The sequence below is a fragment of the Nestor notabilis genome, unplaced genomic scaffold, assembly GCF_000696875.1.
Source record: "Nestor notabilis isolate BGI_N333 unplaced genomic scaffold, ASM69687v1 scaffold14634, whole genome shotgun sequence".
In the NCBI taxonomy this organism is placed as follows: domain Eukaryota; kingdom Metazoa; phylum Chordata; class Aves; order Psittaciformes; family Psittacidae; genus Nestor; species Nestor notabilis.
Genome location: NW_009924376.1, coordinates 22,017 through 22,261, shown reverse-complemented (window position 1 = coordinate 22,261; position 245 = coordinate 22,017). Strand labels below are relative to the sequence as shown.

At 43.3% G+C, this 245-nt stretch overlaps 1 protein-coding gene across 1 annotated transcript in view; it reads right to left on the bottom strand.

The window, feature by feature from the left end:
* Positions 1-146: 146 nt before the first annotated feature.
* Positions 147-245, bottom strand: part of LOC104404207 — a gene marked incomplete at its 5' end in the record, with an annotated part of 1,113 nt that continues 1,014 nt past the window's right edge. The window contains 1 exon segment of the mRNA XM_010012583.1: positions 147-245. Within this exon segment, the coding sequence (XP_010010885.1) occupies positions 147-245 (99 nt within the window).

The following is a 245-nucleotide window of genomic DNA, read 5'->3' as shown; positions in this document are numbered from 1 at the left end:
TTATATATTTTTATAAAGTGAATTAACACTGGAGAGAGGGCTATGAGGGAATAGTGTACAATCACAGTTCATGTGTATTACTGGGCACAAATTCAATGCTTGAAACAAAAAGGAAAAGAAAGAAGTTTTCAGGTGATGTCCCTCTTTCAAGCCGTGTCAGAGGAGGAATCATAGGATGCTGACACGATGAAATTGCCAGTATTGGAGTGGCTTTTCCCCGACCCTGGAGCACGCCGGGTCCGGGT